Source organism: Carcharhinus amblyrhynchos, chromosome 1, assembly GCF_965287045.1.
Source record: "Carcharhinus amblyrhynchos chromosome 1, sCarAmb.v2.hapA, whole genome shotgun sequence".
Taxonomy (NCBI): Eukaryota; Metazoa; Chordata; class Chondrichthyes; order Carcharhiniformes; family Carcharhinidae; genus Carcharhinus; species Carcharhinus amblyrhynchos.
In genome coordinates this window covers 181,139,598-181,156,359 of record NC_137324.1, presented here as the reverse complement: position 1 = coordinate 181,156,359, position 16,762 = coordinate 181,139,598, and the positions used below count along the sequence as shown (strand labels likewise).

At 42.7% G+C, this 16,762-nt stretch overlaps 1 protein-coding gene across 1 annotated transcript in view; it reads left to right on the top strand.

Moving 5' to 3' along the window:
• dgkq (diacylglycerol kinase theta) overlaps positions 1 to 16,762 on the top strand; it is a 197,253-nt gene that overhangs the window by 107,978 nt on the left and 72,513 nt on the right. The window contains exons 10-11 of the mRNA XM_080196422.1: positions 8,148 to 8,238; positions 8,905 to 8,959. Coding sequence (XP_080052548.1) covers positions 8,148 to 8,238; positions 8,905 to 8,959 — 146 coding nt within the window. The remainder of the gene's footprint in view (positions 1 to 8,147; positions 8,239 to 8,904; positions 8,960 to 16,762) is intronic.

Sequence of the window (16,762 nt, the reverse complement as noted above, 5' to 3'; positions counted from 1 at the left end):
GGAATTGATAAACTGCATTGGAACAGAAAGATATATAGTTGGAGACTCTGGGATGAATGTTGTGTGTACCATTTTGCAAAAGAAGGTGGAATTGGACTGCCCGACAGCCAAATTACAGCTAGTTGACAAGAAAAGAAACACAGATAAAATTACTCTCCTGGACTGCCCTGGCCACGTATGTGAGGTTAAGAAAGGGTGAAAGGGAACAGGTTCTCTTTGACAAAGTCTGAGCAGCTCAATCTTCTGAAAATGATGACTTCATTTTGACATTTCAGGACTCTGAAAATCATAAGAACTGTTTGATCTCAGCGAAGCAATTTACGGAGCAAATCCAAAGTAGTTTGTGCCAGTTTGCATCCCATGTAAAGCTGTACCCTCCAAATACTGCCCAACTCCCTAAGGACATTACCAGAACTGATTTACAATTCTGACAACGAAATAGAGCTCAGACTCAGAATTAAAGCAAGATCAAAAACTGAAGGAGGAAAGGTTCTGGAAAAAAAGGAAGCAGCAGAACAACATGAACCAGCGAAGATGGAGAATTTGACAAATCTCCGTTCATTGCACAGGACCGGATAATCCCACTGGTGTCAATAGCCGGAGAATCCTCCCTGTAGCCTCAGAACCTGAATTCTCCAATTCCTCGTTGATCAATTTGAGTTGTACTCTTAACTCGTGATTAAAATCAATTCAAATGAACTAAATTTAGTTGACTCATTAAATGTATCCCCAATTGCAAAAAGTACAAATAGAATTAATTTATCCCAATCCTCTGGATAACCTGACTATAGGCCCTCAACAATATCTTTAAAGTTTGATGCCACCATTCCAGCACTTGATGGGATTCGGGATTTTATGCAGTTGATTTAAATTGCTTTACTGCTAAGTTATCCATAATTTCCTTGCATGACTTTGATGTAAATTTTGATCTTTGGTCTGCTTGGATTTCTGTCGGTAGTTTGTGTCTGGTACAAAATTTAAGCAACTCCTTTTAGCTGTAGTATTTTGTAATGGAATGGCCACCGGAAATCTAGTAAACACATTATGGTCAACAAATATTGATTCCCATTTCCCTTTTTAGGCAGGTATCCCATGCAATCAATTAGGATCCTTGTAAAGGACTCCTCAAATGTCGGAATAGGCATTAAGGGTGCTGGTTTGATTATTGCTTGAGGTTTTCCTAATACCTGACATGTACAGCAAAATTCAACTCCATTTTTATGCAGTCCTGGCCAATAAAAATGTCTTTGTGCTGTTGCACGAGTTTTCCTTACTCTGAAATGATCTACTAATACCTCGTGTGCTACCCACAACACCACTTTTCTATAACACTGATAATATAATTTGATGAACTTCTGCCCATTTTTCATCTGCCTGAATATGTAAAGGTTTCCATTTCCTCAAGACATCATTTTTAATATAACACTCTGGTATACACTCATTCTTCTCTGTATACTTTGATATAATTGCTTTATCTCAATACCTTTGTTATAATTCAACCAACTTTCCTGAACTAAAGGTATTTGCTACATCCTTCACCTGCTCTTGTTCTTCCTCAGCCATCTGGTCAAAGATTGTTTGACTTTTAGCGATCAAAGATTGTTTCTGATGACTCATCTTTCTCCTCCAGTCTTTGTGACCTTGCTCCCGCACAGTTACCATATGTACTAGCACTCATGAATAAACATTACCCACACAAGTAAATTCTTTAAAGAGATCTGGTCCTTTCTTTATCAACCAACCCCTGACAAGACTGCTCATACTTTTGCACCTCCTTCGCTTCAACTGGGCTTCCCTTTACTATTTTAACAAACCTGTCTGGCTTATCCTGCTTTACCACATTTCTTTCAATGCTTTTCTTAAGCCACCAACACTGTAGCTTTGTGTGTCCAACTGTATTGCAATGAAAACATGAAACTTTTTATTTCTCTTCCACCTTCACATGTTTCCTTTTTAACCTGAGGTAACCTATCCTTACTATCTCCAATGAGATCTTCTTTGCCTTTATACCTAAAGATTTCTCTCTTCCCCAACTTCTATCCCTCGTAGATTGAAATTGATGTTGAAACCCAAGTTTTGATTTACGAACTAACTTTTATAGCCATTTCTGCTGATATTCTTGCAGTTTTAATCCTCTGCTCTTCCATATGAGTTTGCATTACTTTGGTGAGTGAATTTTTAAACTCCTCCAAAATAACCAATTCCCTAAGAACACCAAATGATCTATTTTCAATGCTGCTATCCACCTGTCAAAGTTACTTTGCTTCTTTCAAATTCTATGCACATTTGACCAGGTTCTTTCCTTAGATTTCTAAAACTCTGGCACTTAAGATAGCTATTTTTCACCTCTCATAATCCCTAGATATCTTCTCTATGCAAACATCTCACTAGCTCTACCTATTGAATCAACAATATCCATGTGGTATGTGGGCATTTTACTTGTTTAGCTACTTAAGTTAGCTGAAAGAGGTTTCTACATCCTCATCGTCAAACCTTGGCAGCGGTTAAACATTATTTAAATAGACACGCACCAGGTCTTTGACTGTGTTTGTTCTTCCTCGCTGTCCTCATCACGACTCCCAACTTTTACCTTTGCCTCTGGCAGTTTCATTTGACCTTTGCTTTTCCATTCCAATTTCTGAAATTCAGAAACAGTCCTTTTCTTTTTGTTCAATTGCAATTCTTTTTCTTTTTGTTCTGCCAGGGCTATTTGGTTTTCCCTTTCCTCTGCTTATAATTGCAGTTCAAACTCTTTCATTTCTCTTTCCTGTTCAATCTATTTTCATTCTTTCGCTCTTTGTTCCACTGCAATTGCTTCTTTCTTTTGCCACTTTATTTTGTTTCTAATTCAAGATCTTTCATTTGCAACTGAATTCTAGCCAATCCCAGGGCTTCTAGCTGTGTTTCTAACAATTTTAAATGTTACATAAGAACAAAAGAAATAGGAGCAGGAATAGGCCATCTAGCCCTTCGAGCCTGCCCCACCATTCAGTGAGATCATGGCTGATCTGAAGTGGATCAGTTCCACTTTCCCGCTTTATCCCCATAACCCTTAATTCCCTTGTCTATCAGAAATCTATCTACCTGTGACTTAAATTATTCAACGAGGTAGCCTCCACCACTTCAATGGGCAGAGAATTCCAGAGATTCACCACCCTTTGAGTGAAGAAGTTCCTCCTCATCTCCATTCTAAACTGCTACCCCCCCCACCTTATTTTGATGTTCTGCCCTCTAGTTCTGTTTTCCTTTCTAAGCAGAAAGAATCTCTCTACCTCTACCCTATACAGCCCCTTCATTATCTTGTAAGTCTCTACAAGATCTCCCCTCAGCCTTCTAAACTCAACAAGTACAGGCCCAGTCTATTTAATCTCTCCTCATAAGCTAACACCCTCATCTCCAGTATCAACCTGGTGAAGCTTCTATTATCTTCATCTTTCTTGCCCCTCCCGGTAAAGTCAACTGCATTTTGTTTATCAATCCCGAAAGCTTTGTTTTAACCATCTTTTACAAACCTGCCACATCAGGAAATCTTAAGCCACTGAAAGGGCCATTTTTCCACAAGGCACCTCCTATTTAAACTAATAGAATGCAACATCTGAGAAGAAAACACCAATACTCAACACCAACTGTTTATAAATTCAATAATCCTAAACTTAATAAGAAATAGTAGCTTTTAATCCCACAAGTGACCCCAATTTATTAAGGGACTAATCATAAATGCCAAGGTAGACCTTAACATTTTTTCATTTTAGCATTAGTGTGAGGATAAGGTATTTCATGCCAGCTGAGTCTGCTGATACACCAGGAAGCTGCTATCGAAACAAACTTAATTTTAATAATACAGTTTAACTGTAACAAATGAATTAGCTTAACTTTAATCAATTGAAATAATTAAACATGACCAGATGCAATTTTTAATTGCTGACCTATCACTATTAATTTCAATTCAGAACAGTATTCCTCTTAAACTCCTGTCAAAAATCAGTTAGCAAACAATACAAAGTTCCATGCTTTTCCTTGTTAACAGTTCTGGAGCCTTTAAACACTTCTAGAGAGTAACATCTGCCTACTGACATTCTAAGAAGTCTCACAACACCAGGTTAAAGTCCAACAGGTTTATTTAGTAGTACAAGCCACTAGCTTTCGGAGCACTGCTCCATCGTCAGGTAAGTGGGAGTTCTGTTCACAAACTGGACATATAAAGATACAAACTCAATTTACAAAATAATGGTTGGAATGCGAATCTTTACAGGTAGTCAAGACTTAAAGGAACAAACAATGTGAGTGGAGAGAGTGTTAAGCACAAGTTAAAGAGATGTGTATTGTCTCCAGACAAGACAGAGATTTTGCAAGCCCAAGCAAGTTGTGGGGCTGAGGTTATCGATAGCCAAGTTGCACACGTGAGGATGGCCTCAGCCAGGATCTTGGGTTCACGTCACACTTTCTGTAACCCCCATAACTTGCCTGGACTTGCAAAATCTCACTAATTGTATTGTCTGGAGACAATGCACATCTCTTTAACTTGTGTTTAAAGCTCTCTTCACTCACATTGTCTGTACCTTTAAGACTTGATTAACGGTAACGATTCGCATTCCAACCATTTATTTTGCAAATTGAGTTTGTCTTTATATGCCCTGTTCGTGAACAGAACTCCCATTTACCTGATGAAGGGGCAGCACGCCGAAAGCTAGTGGATTTTGCTACCAAATAAAACTGCTGCTCTTTAACCTGGTATGTGAGACTTCTTACTGTGTTTACCCCTCCAACGCCAGCAGCTCTACATCATTACTGACATTCCAAACAGCAGCCTCCAGAGAGAGAGAAAGAGGCACCTCTTGCTTCTTTTAGAACCAAGCAAAAACTGCTTGACTGTCCCAATAAGCTTAGTTCCTTCCCTTCCCATGACTCTGCCTCTGTAAATCAATCTAATCAAAACCTCATTCTGAAACCCCAGAGGGAAAAAAGCAATAACAAAAAAAATACATTAACTCAGATTATATCAAATACTCCATTAGCTAAGATCAATTATTCTTCTGCATTGTCAGCATATAAACTGTGTGTTGCAGGCAAATTGGTGCCATGGAAACATACCCCTCACAAGAAACATGATATAAATATATTTCTTAAAAAGCACCGTATTGCCGCATTTACAACTAATCTAAAAATCAAGGTGTTTGGCTTTGGGAATAAACTCATGGATGAGCTTGGAAACCTTGTGTGCTTGAAGGTGTTGGAGTGTTTTGTAACGGTACAAATTTGGGAATTTTTTTTGTATGTGGGAGGGAATGACATAGGGATATTTTTACTGGACTGGTAATTTAGAGAGCCAGGTAATGGTCTGGGGACCTGGATTTGAATACCACCATTGCAGATAGTGAAATTTGAATTTAATAAAAATCTGGAATTAAAAGTCTAATAATGATCATAAAGTGGTCAGACTCATCTGATGAAGGAGCAGTGACACCAAATAAACTTGTTGGACTTCTTACAATGATCAGAAAAACATTAGTGAACCAGATGGGTTTTTTCATTGATAATGTTCTTTAGGTAAGGAAATCTGCCGTCCTTACTGGAGTTCTATGAGGATGTGTCTCGGGTGGTGGATAGAGGAGAGCCGGAGGATGTGGTCTGTCTTGATTTTCAGAAGGCGTTTGACAAGGTGCCTCGCAAGAGGTTATTGCAGACGGTCAGGGGACATGGAGTTGGGGGTAGGGTGTTAGCGTGGATAGAAGATTGGTTGTCAAATAGGAGGCAGAGAGTGGGGGTCAATGGGTGCTATTCGGATTGGCGGATGGTGACTAGTGGAGTGCCCCAGGGGTCAGTGCTGGGGCCTCAGCTATTTACCATTTATATAGATGATCTGGAGGAGGGAACCGAGTGTATGGTGTCGAAATTTGCTGATGACACCAAGATTGGTGGAACGGCAAATTGTGCGGAGGGTGTGGAGAGTCTGCAGAAGGATCTAGATAGGCTGGGTGAATGGGCCAGGAACTGGCAAATGGAATTTAATGTTGGCAAGTGCGAGGTGGTCCACTTTGGTAGGAATAATGGTAGGAAGGATTATTACTTACGTGGCGAAAAACTGCAGCAGGTGACGGTGCAGAGGGACCTCGGGGTCCTTGTGCCTGAGTCACAAAAACCCAGCTTGCAGGTGCAGCAGGTGGTCAGGAAGGCTAATGGGATGCTGGCCTTCATAGCGAGGGGGATTGAATATAAAAGTAGGAAGGTCTTGCTGCAGCTGTACAGGGCATTGGTGAGGCCGCAGCTGGCGTACTGTGTGCAGTTTTGGGCGCCATACTTACGCAAGGATATTTTGGCCTTGGAGGGAGTGCAGAGGAGGTTTACTAGGCTGATGTCGGAGTTGAGGGGGTTGAGCTATGAGGAGAGGCTGAATAAACTAGGCTTGTACTTGTTAGAGTTTAGAAGAATGAGGGGAGATCTCATTGAGACGTATAAGATGATGAATGGGATGGATAGGATAGAGGTGGAGAGACTCTTCCCGCTCAGAAAGGACAGTAGGACTAGGGGGAACAGCCTCAAGATAAAGGGGGGGCGGTTTAGAACGGAGTTGAGGAGGAACTTCTTCAGTCAAAGGGTGGTGAATCTCTGGAATTCTCTGCCCGTTGAAGTGGTGGAGGCTACCTCGCTAAATATTTTTAAGACGCGGGTTGATGGGTTTTTGATAAGAGAGGGGATTAAGGGTTATGGGGAGAGGGCGGGAATGTGGAACTGAGCCACGACAGATCAGCCATGATCTTATTGAATGGTGGGGCAGGCTCGAAGGGCTAGATGGCCTACTCCTGCTCCTATTTCTTATGTTCTTACCTGGCCTATGTGTGACTCCAGAACCACAGCAATGTGGTTAACTTTTCATTGCTTTCAAGGATGGGATATAAATGCTGGCCCAGCCACTGAAGCGCTGCCATGAACATCCCCGAATGAATTAAAAAAAAAGTTAGAATGAAGCTGTCATGAAAATACGACTGCTAATAGAGAGCAATCCTGGTAGTGTCGAGGCAGAGCGGCAGGTTTGCCCGATGAGAGAGAATGGCAGGCTCTCCTGGGGAGGCAGAGCCGCGGGTTCATCTGGGAGGGAGTGGCAGGTTCACCTGGCGAGGCGGAGCAGCAGGCTTTCACAAGCCTGACAGAGTGAGAGCAAAAGTTAAAGGCAAACCCTGTTATATATGTAATTCTGTTTTTGCAAAACTGGAAGTATCTGAGCAATACTTGAGTGTTCTTTCAATTTAGTATAAATTAGATTTCAATAGAACCATAGAAAATTACAGCTCAGAAACAGGCCTTTTGGCCTTTCTTGTCTTTGCCGAACCATTTTTTGCCTAGTCCCACTGACTGCACTCGGACCATATCCTTCTACACCCTTCTCATCCATAAACCCGTCCAAGTTTTTCTTAAATGTTAGAAGTGACTCCGCGTTCACCACTGTATCCAGCAGCTCATTCCATACTCCCACCACTCTGTGTAAAGAAGCACCCCCCCCCCCCCCCAAAATTTCCCTTTAAACTTTTCCCCTTCACCCTTAACCCATGCCCCCTGGTTTTTTTCTCCCCTAGCCTCAGTGGAAAAAGCCTGCTTGCATTCAGTCTATCTATACCCATCAAAATCTATACAGACTTTGTTTCAGTGTTCAAAAGATCTGATTTGGAAAGCATCTTAAATTTGGTAAAGCCAGCAACTGGCCTGGATTGAATTAATAGGGTTATAGAATCCCTACAGTGCAGAAAGGAAGTCGTTCGACGTATTGAATCTGAAAGAGCAACTTGCCCGGGCCCAATTCCCACCTTATCCCCATAACCCTATGCATTTACTATGGCTAATCTACCTAACCTGCACATCTTTGGACTTTGGGAGGAAACAGGAGCACCCGGAAGGAACTCATGTAGATACAGGGAGAATTGCAAATTCCACATGGACAGTGATGCAAAGCTGGAATTGAGACTGTAAGGCAGCAGTGCTAACCACTGTGCCATCGCATTGTAAATATTTAAACTTGTATTATACTCCTGGTTTTTTTTTTGAAGAAATATACAATGTATATGAGTTCTGTATGAAATATGATTGACGTTGCTAGTAATATTTCTTCTTTTCAAATGTTCATTTGTTAATTCAACTCTGTTTCCTTGTTTCAGGTATGGTGTGGCTTATATTTCCATTCCTATAAATAGCGTGACTACAGTCAAAGCTGTTATCCAGGAAGTTCTTGTACAACTGGGCAGACAGGTCAGATCCAATTGGAAATGCTCCAATATTTAATTTGTTTGATATGATTGACTAACATTGTACAATAATTGTAACCAGAACTATCCGATAAACTTGGTTTTTTTTTGCTGTAAGTGCAGTGTCATCTTGTTTAGGATCAAAAACTAAAGCAATCCCTGTTGTATTTTAATAAGAACCAAAATATTCATAAAATCCCTACAGTGCAGAAGGAGGCCATTTGGCCCATCAAGCCTGCACCAGCAATAATCCATCCGCTCCCCATAACACTCATATTTACTCTGCTAATCTCCCTGACGCTAAGGGATAATTTAGTATGGCCAATCAACCAAACCTGCAACCTTTGGACTGTGGGAGAAACCAGAGCACCTGGAGGAAACCCACGAGACACTGGGAGAATGTGCAATCTCCACACAGACAGTGACCCAAGGCCAGAATTGAACCTGGGTCCCTGGCACTGAGGCAGCAAATGTTAACCACTGTGCCACCGTGCTGTATTCTTGTGACTTAGTTGCAGTAATGTAGCTAAAGCTATTCCATGATGGTCATGACATGTCATAATAAAATATGTGCAGTTTTTGCCCCTCTGATTTAATAAATTATTGGAGGGGAAACATGGGGCGGAATTTTCCAGTGCTGCCATGACACTGAAATCTGTTTCTTTTGCAGGATGAAAATATTGAAGAATTTGAATTAGTTGAGGTACTCATGGGTTGTAAGCAGGGTAAGATTTTAATGCAGTTGAAATTTGAAACATTGAATATACTGGGAGAAAAAAGGGTTTGTCTGTGTGTCTGAGTGTGCTTTTATTTGTGTATGCCCACTTTTGTGTATGTGTGTCTGCATATTTGTGCAGTTTATACCAATGTATGTATCAGTGAGTCAGTTTTTATGTTTTTGTAACGTCTGTTTCTGTTTTTGCAAAAATATGTCTGTCTCCTTTCAGTGTGTGTCCATGTCCATGTTTTTGTCAGCGTCTGTCTTCCTGTGTTTTTTGCCATTGTGTTTCTTTGTATCAGTGTGTGTCTGTGTATGTCTGTTTTTGCCAGTGCATGTATCTGTCACTTTGTTTCAGCGAGCGTCTATGATTTTGCCTGTGCATGTCTATTTCTGTATATTTGTCAGTCTGTGTGTTTGTGTCAGTGTGTGTCTGTTGTCTGTCTCTGTTTCATTCTGTAGCTTCGTGCCTGTGTGTTTTCATCGTATGTGTCTGTTTGTGTGTTTGCTTTTTTTGTTCATTTTGTGTCTGAGTTCATAAAATCTCTACAGTGCAGAAGGAGGTCATTTGGCCCTTCAGGTCTGCACTGACCACAATCCCACCCAGGCCCTAGTCCTGTAACCCCCCACATTTACCTGCTAATCCTCTAGGGTCAATTTAGCATGGCTAATCAATCTGACGCATCTTTGGAATGTGGGAGGAAACTGGAGCACCCGGAGGAAACCAACGCGGACATGGGGAGAATATGCAAACGCCTCACACAAAGTGACCTGAGGCCAGAATTGAACCTGGTCCCTGGCAATGCACCACATTGTCCTTGTTGCATAAAGTTAAATCTCACGAGATCCAGGGTGAGGTATCTAAATGGATATCAAATTGGCTTCTTGGTGGTTGTAGAGAATTGTTCTTCAAACTGGAGGTTTATGACCAGCGGTATGCCTCAGGGATCCGTGCTGGGCCCACTGTTATTTGTCATTTATATTAGTGATTTGGATGAGAATATAGGGGGCATGGTTAGTAAATTTGTAGATGATACCAAGATTGGTGGCATAATGGACAGTGAAGAAAGTTATCTCCAATTGCAACGGGATCTTGATCAATTGGGCCAGTGGGCTGACGATTGGCAGATGGAGTTTAATTTAGACAAATGTGAGGTGATGCATTTTGGTAGATTGAACCAGGGCAGGACTTACTCAGTTAATGGTAGGACGTTGGGGAGAGTTAGAGAACAAAGAGATCTAGGGGTACATGTTCATAGCTCCTTGAAAGTGGAGTCACAGGTGAACAGAGTGGTGAAGAAGGCATTCGGCATGCTTGATTTCATCAGGCAGAACTTGAATACTGCAGTTGGGACGTCTTGTTAAAGTTGTACAAGACATTGGTAAGGCCACACTTGGAATACTGTGTACAATTCTGGTCACCCTATTATAGAAAAGATATTATTAAAGTAGAAAGAGTGCAGAAAAGATTTACTGGGATGCTACTGGGACTTGATGGATTGAGTTATAAGGAGAGGCTGAATAGACTGGGATTTTTTCTCTGGAGCGTAGGAGGCTGAGGGATGATCTTATAGAGATCTATAAAATAATGAGGGACATAGACAAGGCAGATAGTCAATATCTTTTCTCAAAGGTAGGGGAGTCTAAAACTAGAGGACCTAGGTTTACGATGAGAGGAGATCCAAAAGTATCCAGAGGGGCAATTTTTTCATACAGAGGGTGGTGAGTGTCTGGAACGAGCTGCCAGAGGTAGTAGTAGAGGCAGGTACAATTTTGTCTTTTAAAAAGCATTTAGATAGTTACATAAGTACGATGGGCATAGCGGGATAGGGCCAAGTGCAGGAAGTTGGGATTAGAGGCTTTAAAAAAAGGGCAGCATGGACAAATTGGGCCGAAGATCCTGTTTCCATGCTGTAAACCTCTATGAATCTATGACTGGCGCTGTGAGGCAGCAGTGCTTCTGTACTTTTGACACTGACAATATGGGCCCATACCTAGGCTGATACCAGAGTTGAGGGGGTTGAGCTATGAGGAGAGGCTGAATAAACTAGGCTTGTACTCGTTAGAGTTTAGAAGAATGAGGGGAGATCTCATTGAGACGTATAAGATGATGAATGGGATGGATAGGATAGAGGTGGAGAGGCTCTTCCCACTCAGAAAGGATAGTAGGACTAGGGGCACAGCCTCAAGATAAAGGGGGGGGCGGTTTAGAACGGAGTTGAGGAGGAACTTCTTCACTCAAAGGGTGGTGAATCTCTGGAATTCTCTGCCCGTTGAGGTGGTGGAGGCTACCTCGCTAAATATTTTTAAGACGCGGGTTGATGGGTTTTTGATAAGAGAGGGGATTAAGGGTTATGGGGAGAGGGGGGGGATGTGGAACTGAGACACGACAGATCAGCCATGATCTTATTGAATGGTGGGGCAGGCTCGAAGGGCTGGATGGCCTACTCCTGCTCCTATTTCTTATGTTTAAGGCAGAGAGTGGTTGTGGATGGGTCTTTTTCTGAATGGAGGTCAGTCACCAGTGGAGTGCCCCAGGGATCTGTTCTAGGACCCTTGCTGTTTGTCATTTTCATAAATGACCTGGATGAGGGATGGGTAAGTAAGTTCGCTGATGACACGAAGGTCGGTGATGTTGTGGATGGTCTGGAAGGATGTCAAAAGTTGCAGCAGGACATAAATAGGATGCAGGACTGGGCGGAGAAGTGGCAGATGGACTTCAACGCGGATAAATGTGTAGTCGTCCATTTTGGCAGAACCAACGGGATGAACGAGTACACTATCAAGGGCAGGAGTCTTAGTAGTGTTGAAGAGCAGAAGGATCTTAGGGTCCGGGTCCACAGGACTCTTAAATCGGCCTCGCAGGTGGAGGAAGTGGTCAAGAAGGCGTATGGTGTACTGGCCTTCATTAATCGAGGGATTGAGTTTAGGAGTCGGGAGGTAATGCTGCAACTTTATAAGACCCTTGTCAGGCCTCATTTGGAGTACCGTGCGCAGTTCTGGTCGCCTCACTACAGGAAAGACGTAGAAGCTATTGAAAGGGTACAGAGGAGATTTACAAGGATGTTGCCTGGACTGGGAGGCATGCCTTATGAAGCTAGGTTGAGGGAGCTGGGACTCTTTTCCCTGGAGAGACGTAGGTTGAGAGGCGACCTGATAGAAGTTTATAAAATGTTGAGGGGAATAGATAGGGTGGATTCTCAGAGGCTATTTCCCCGGGTTGAAATGGTCGCTACGAGAGGACACAGATTTAAGGTGCAGGGAGGAAAGTACAGAAGTGATGTTAGGGGTAAGTTTTTCACTCAGAGGGTGGTGAGTGAATGGAATCGGCTGCCGTCAGTGGTGGTGGAGGTGAACTCGCTGGGGTCTTTTAAAAGACTTCTGGATGAGTATATGGGGTTTAATGGGATTGGGGGTTATAGATAGGTCTATAGATTGGTAGGTGTTGATGTGATCGGCGCAACTCGTGGGCCGAAGGGCCTGTTTGTGCTGTAGTGTTCTATGTTTATGTTCTTCCTGACTTCTCGGTGTCGGATTGACAGGTACTCTAGAGATGCACCGGGGAATCCTTCCCACACATTCCCAAGTAAGGGTTTACCTGGCAATTGTCCGGAAGTATCAACTTCCCTTGGACAATTGCACTGTACTGGGGAACTATATGACAAAGCAGCTTAAATCGCTAACTTTGGATTGTTCTTCCAGTGTTGCTGTTATTGTTACTCTGAAAGAATTAAGAGAAATGAAAGCACTTTTAACTACAGTGTAACTGTTTTAAACATCCAGATTGAGCCCCACACTGAACACCCACTACATCAACCTCTCCCCTGCAACTCAGCACCGCACCCGCTCCCTCCAAACCTGGCCCCACAGCCCCCTGCTGGTCGGAAATAATTGTTTGCATGATAGTCCAATTGTTGCTGTGTGAATTTCAGACCTCACGTAGGTGTCTTCTTTGTAAAACGATCCATTGCCATTACAATGTTAAAACCGTTTCACCTTTAACTCAGTGGGTAGTGTTCTCTTCACTGAGTCAAAATGTTGTGGGTTCAAGTTGCACTCCCAAGACCTGAGCACAAGCATCAGTTCTGACACTGTTATTGAGGAAATGCCACACTCACAGTCCCTTGGATGAAGTGTTGAACCAATGTGTGGATGTAAAAAATTCCAGGGCACTATTTTGCAGAAGAACTGGGAAGTTAGCCTTGGTGTCCTGGACCTTAAACAATGTGACAAAAGCAGACTATCTGCTTTTTAGGTAATAGGTAAAGTGGCCATAGTCCCAGATAACCATAGGCTGCTTTCTCCTTTGAGGGGGAGAGCTAATTGGTGGTGATTTAACCTGATTGTCACCACACCACAGGCGATGGGCAAGGTTGAGAAAGCAGGGCCTTCATAAATAACGTTAGCCGTACGGGAATTGAACCCACACTGTTGCCATTGCTGTGCATCACAAACCAGCCATCTAGACAACTGACCTACACCCGGTTATTATCACACTGCTGTATGTGGGATCTTATTGTGCACGTATTAGCTGCCACATTTCCTCCATTATAACAGTAATCTAGCTTCAAAAGTACTTCATTGACTGTACAGTAATTTACGACATCGGATAGTCATGAAAGGCGCTACAGAAAGGCAAGTGTTTGTTTTTCTTTAAATCTTTCGCAGTTGTGTATTCATGGCATCTCTAGTGTGAATATATTCAAGAGGTGGCTGGATAGAGCACTTGGGGCAAATGGAATCAAAGGTTATGGGGAGAAAGCAGGATTAGGCTATTGAGTTGGACAGTCAGCCATGATTGCCATGAATGGCAGAGCAGGCTCGAAGGGCCAAATGGCCGTCTCCTGCTCCTATCTTCTACGTTTCTATATTTCCTCACTAGCAGCCTTGCAGTAGAACAAGGGCACTGTAAGAGACTGATTACATGATGTCATTTGCACAGGGAAATAAGCATTGTGACTTTGCAGTCTGTAGTATTAACATCTCCTGAATAAAGCTCACCACATGCTCTACCCAAAATGATGCAAACAGAGAGCAACACATACCTGCAACAACTAATTTAGAGCTGAGAGACTTGCAAAACATAAAGCAAAACAATCCTAACTCAGACTTGCCTTGTTTTGGGGAGAAGAGAAGCAAGATAGTGATGAAAATTTGTGGCATATACTGGTACAGTGATAGAGAAAAATGGCAGGGGTTTTTGGTGCACTGAGGCCATTTGATTAGAATACTGAACAATGGAGCTCATAAACAGTGATTTGACTATTTTGTTCAAGGCAACAAGATAGCAGCAGACATAAAAGTCCCAATATTCCTGAGCTTAGGGGGGCGGCGGCGGGGGGTGGGGGGTGCAGGGGAGGTGGAGGTGCGGCAGGGCATTTAACCTGCTTAGGAGTCTGGCCCAAAAACCTATGAAGAAATAGGAGAAACTTTGCAGGCCCACTATTCACCAAAACCTCTGGTCATCACAAAGGTTCCGGTTTCATAAACACAACCAAGAAGAAGGTGAATAAGTTGCAAACCTTAAGAGAATAGCTGAACTCTGAATTTGGGATGTATTAGACCATGCTATTAGAGATAGATTAGTCTGTGATTAAAGGAGCGAGGCTATTCAAGAACAGTTGTCTGGTTTTGACCTTAAAGAAAACTTAGGAACCTGCTATACCCATGGAACTAGCAGCCAAAGAAGCTAAACAGTTGAGTTCAAGCACAAGTAATTCACAAGATGTCGGCTGAAACGCGAACACAAGCACAGACTTGCACTTGCCACAGGTGTGTAAAAAACCGGGTGCTCAGCAGCAGATCATCATGTGCGGCAATTGTGGCAAAAATTGAACATGCTTGTTGAAAACAGAAACAAGCATCAGCCAAAAGGTGCAGAAAGCAAGAGCTGAACAAAACAAGTGGCAAGATAGAGTAAAAAAACTGTCCATATGGTACAAAAAGGATCTGAGAAGGAACTCGATTCACAGTCTGAAGATGAACTATCATTATATATATTGGCTATTGTTGTGTTTTTATTCACTCGTGGGAAGTGGGTGTCGCTGGCTGGACCAGCATTTATTGTCCATCCCCAATTGTCCTTGAACTGAGTGGCTTGATTGACCACTTAAGAGGGTATTTTTAAGAGTCAACCACATTGCTAGAGATCTGGAGGCACATGCAGATCAGATCAAGTAAAAACAGCAGAGTTCCTTCCCTATTGGACACTAGTGAACCAGATAGATTTTTTTCAGCAACTAATAATGGTTTAATGGTCATCATTAGACTTTTGATTCTAGACTTTTATTGAATTCAAATTTCAACACCTGCCATGATGATTTTTAAACACAGTAAAAAGTCTGACAACACCAGGTTTTAGTCCAACCTATTTATTTGATAATATACTCACAAGCTTTCGAGGGACACCCTCTTCGTCAGGTGAATGGAGAGTTCTGGCCTCAGACAGAGCATATAAAGCACAGACAGTTTAGAGATTACTGATTAGAATGCGAATCTTTACACCTAACCTGCTGTTCAAGACCTGAAGTGGCTGATAATGTGAGAGGAAGGAGCACTGATCACAGTTTAAAGAGATGTGTATTGTCTCCAGACAGTACAGTAAGTGAGGTTTTGCAAACCCAGGCAAGTCACGGGAGTTACAGATAGTGCGACATGAACCCAAGATCCCTGTTGAGACCGTCCTCATGTGTGCGGAACTTGGCTATCAGTCTCTGTTCAGCGACTCTGCGCTGTCGTGTGTCATGAAGGCCGCCTTGGAGAATGCTTACCCAAAGGTCAGAGGCTGAATGCCCGTGACCAACCCTTCCTGTTGGCGAACACTTCAGTGGTCACGGGCATTCAGCCTCTGACCTTCGGGTAAGCATTCTCCAAGGCGGCCTTCATGACACACGACAGTGCAGAGTCGCTGAACAGAGACTGATAGCCAAGTTCCGCATACATGAGGACGGTCTCAACAGGGATCTTGGGTTCATGTCGCACTATCTGTAACTCCCGTGACTTGCCTGGGTTTGCAAAACCTCACTTACTGTACTGTCTGGAGACAATACACATCTCTTTAAACTGTGATCAGTGCTCCTTCCACTCACATTATCAGCCACTTCAGGTCTTGAACAGCAGGTTAGGTGTAAAGATTCGCATTCTAATCAGTAATCTCTAAACTGTCTGTGCTTTATATGCTCTGTCTGAGGCCAGAACTCTCCATTCACCTGACGAAGAGGGTGTCCCTCGAAAGCTTGTGAGTATATTATCAAATAAATAGGTTGGACTAAAACCTGGTGTTGTCAGACTTTTTACTGTGTTTACGCCAGTCCAACGCCGGCATACCCACATGATGAGTTTTAAAGCCAGACCCCAGAACATTACCTCGGGTTTCCAGATTACAAGTGCCACTACGCCTTTGATACAAAAAGTTAATACTGGATCACTACTACTGGACGATCAGCCAGTGAAGATGGATGGGGACACTGGGGCAGCAGCCTTCCAAATCATATCATCGAGGATGAAGTAGAAAGGGTCGAGAGCTTCAAGTTTTTAGGTGTTCAGATCACCAACAACCTGTGCTGGTCCCCCCATGTTGACACTATAGTTAAGAAAGTCCATCAATGCTTCTACTTTCTCAGAAGACAAAGGAAATTTGGCATGTCTGCTACGACTCTCATCAACTTTTACAGATGCACCATAGAAAGCATTCTTTCTGGCTGTATCACAGCTTGGAATGGCTCCTGCTTTGCCCAAGACCGTAAGACAGTACAAAAAGTCATGAATGTAGCCCAATCCATCACGAAAATGGGCCTCCCATCCATTGACT